The sequence below is a fragment of the Protobothrops mucrosquamatus genome, unplaced genomic scaffold, assembly GCF_001527695.2.
Source record: "Protobothrops mucrosquamatus isolate PMUCROS unplaced genomic scaffold, P.Mucros_1.0 scaffold30272, whole genome shotgun sequence".
In the NCBI taxonomy this organism is placed as follows: Eukaryota; Metazoa; Chordata; class Lepidosauria; order Squamata; family Viperidae; genus Protobothrops; species Protobothrops mucrosquamatus.
This window is the reverse complement of record NW_015416013.1, coordinates 67-1,644: the sequence shown is the minus strand read 5'-3', so window position 1 is coordinate 1,644 and position 1,578 is coordinate 67. Positions and strand designations below refer to the sequence as shown.

Sequence of the window (1,578 nt, the reverse complement as noted above, 5' to 3'; positions counted from 1 at the left end):
CACATGGGGAAAACAAGAAGCAGCAAGAGAGAAAACACACACGTGTCCATCTCCAAGCAATTTTGGGTGGTGTTCTCGATCATCTTCATTCGCAGGTGAAGCCCAGTGAAGGATAACAAAAGGATCCCTGGACCTCTGTCTCCAAGCCATACGCTCTTTCCAAGACGCTCTGCGCGTCTTCTGCAAGGCTATCCAGAGCAGTGTGCAACAAATAATAGGCAGCCACAAACGAGAGGGCCCCTGCTACCAAGTTGTTGAAAACGGGCACTTGGCTCTTCACCATTCTGGCCGTCACCTGCCCGCAGGCTGCAGCTTGGCTCAAAACTGCCTGGACGGCATGCTCGGAAAAGTCTCTGGCGAATGTCGAACGCACTTGATTTCTCAATTCACAACAGGGTTTTGAGACGGCGGTGGCCAAGGTCTCCAAAGAAGCACCATCCAAGCCAAAATGCTGCTGGTATGTCTTGAGGGTCTTCATGAGCATGGGGACGTTGAGGTGGAAGGGATGGCCAGGCAGGGCTGAAATAACGCAGGCCAGCAGCGCCTTCTTCCAGATGTGCCGGCGCAGCGAACTCTTCTTCCTCTGCACAGCTGCAGCGGTGACGGACGGAAAGGAAAGCAGCAGGGTGTGCCTCTTGTGACCCTCCAGCTCTTCAGCCAGAGTATCCTGCAAGCGGTGGAAATCAAACCTGTGCAAGTGGAAGCTGGAGATCAAGAAGACCTTGGGGTTCTCCAAGCCCTCCTTCTTGAGCTGGCGGGCACAGTCTGCCTCCATTTGCTGCAGCACTTGAACTTCCTGGAAAAAGCTTGGTCTTCTTTGTTGGGAAGCCCGCAGGTCCTGGTCTATCTTGGAACGGACAAAGTAGAAACGCTTGCCCATGCTCGCCACGGCCCGAGCCAGCTCAGCATGGTTCTCTCGGAAACGCTCGGATGCTAGGATGATAAAGAAATCGTATCTCTCAAACCTCACCTGCTGCAGATAATTTTCGGCTCGGAAGGAAAGGGTACCAATGCCTGGCAAGTCCCAAAGCTGAACACGGGGCAGATGAGGGTGATGATAAGGAGTGGGTGAAGCAGTGGTCTCAACCACACCAGTTTTGGCCGCACAGAAGTCATCATTGCTGATGCCCAACATGGCGTTGATGAAGGTGGACTTGCCAGCCCCACCTTCGCCCGTCACTGCGATGTCCAGGGTGGTGGTTTCTAGAGAATCCAGCAGTGACTGGATTTGAGAAGACACCTCCAGAACAACTTTTGATTGGATCATAGAGGCCATCTCTCTGAGGTCCGCCTCCTGGATGTCCATGGTGGAAGCTCAGCTGAAAGAACAGAAGAAAACAAGGAAATCAAGTTTCTTTTTTTAATATTTATTATTATTGTTATTATTGTTAATAATAATGATGATGATGATGATGATGATGATGATGATGATGATGATGATGATGATAATAATAATAATAATAATAATAATAATAATAATAATAATAATAATAATAATAATAATAAAGTTGGAAGGGACCTTGGAGGTCATCTAGTCCAACCCCCTGCTCAGGCAGGAAACCCTATACCATTTCGGAC

General features: G+C 49.2%; 1 protein-coding gene across 1 annotated transcript; it reads right to left on the bottom strand.

Annotated features, from left to right (window-relative positions):
* Positions 1 to 11: 11 nt before the first annotated feature.
* On the bottom strand, positions 12 to 1,310 carry LOC107302154 (interferon-inducible GTPase 5-like). Its single transcript, XM_015831270.1, has one exon. The coding sequence runs from the start codon at positions 1,304 to 1,306 to the stop codon at positions 86 to 88; it is 1,221 nt and encodes a 406-aa protein (XP_015686756.1). The 5' UTR covers positions 1,307 to 1,310; the 3' UTR covers positions 12 to 85.
* Between the last annotated feature and the right edge of the window lie 268 nt (positions 1,311 to 1,578).

What these genes read in the sequence shown, in the direction of transcription:
- LOC107302154 (XM_015831270.1), bottom strand. Translation starts at nt 1,306, where the DNA reads ATGGACATCCAGGAGGCGGACCTCAGAGAGATGGCCTCTATGATCCAA.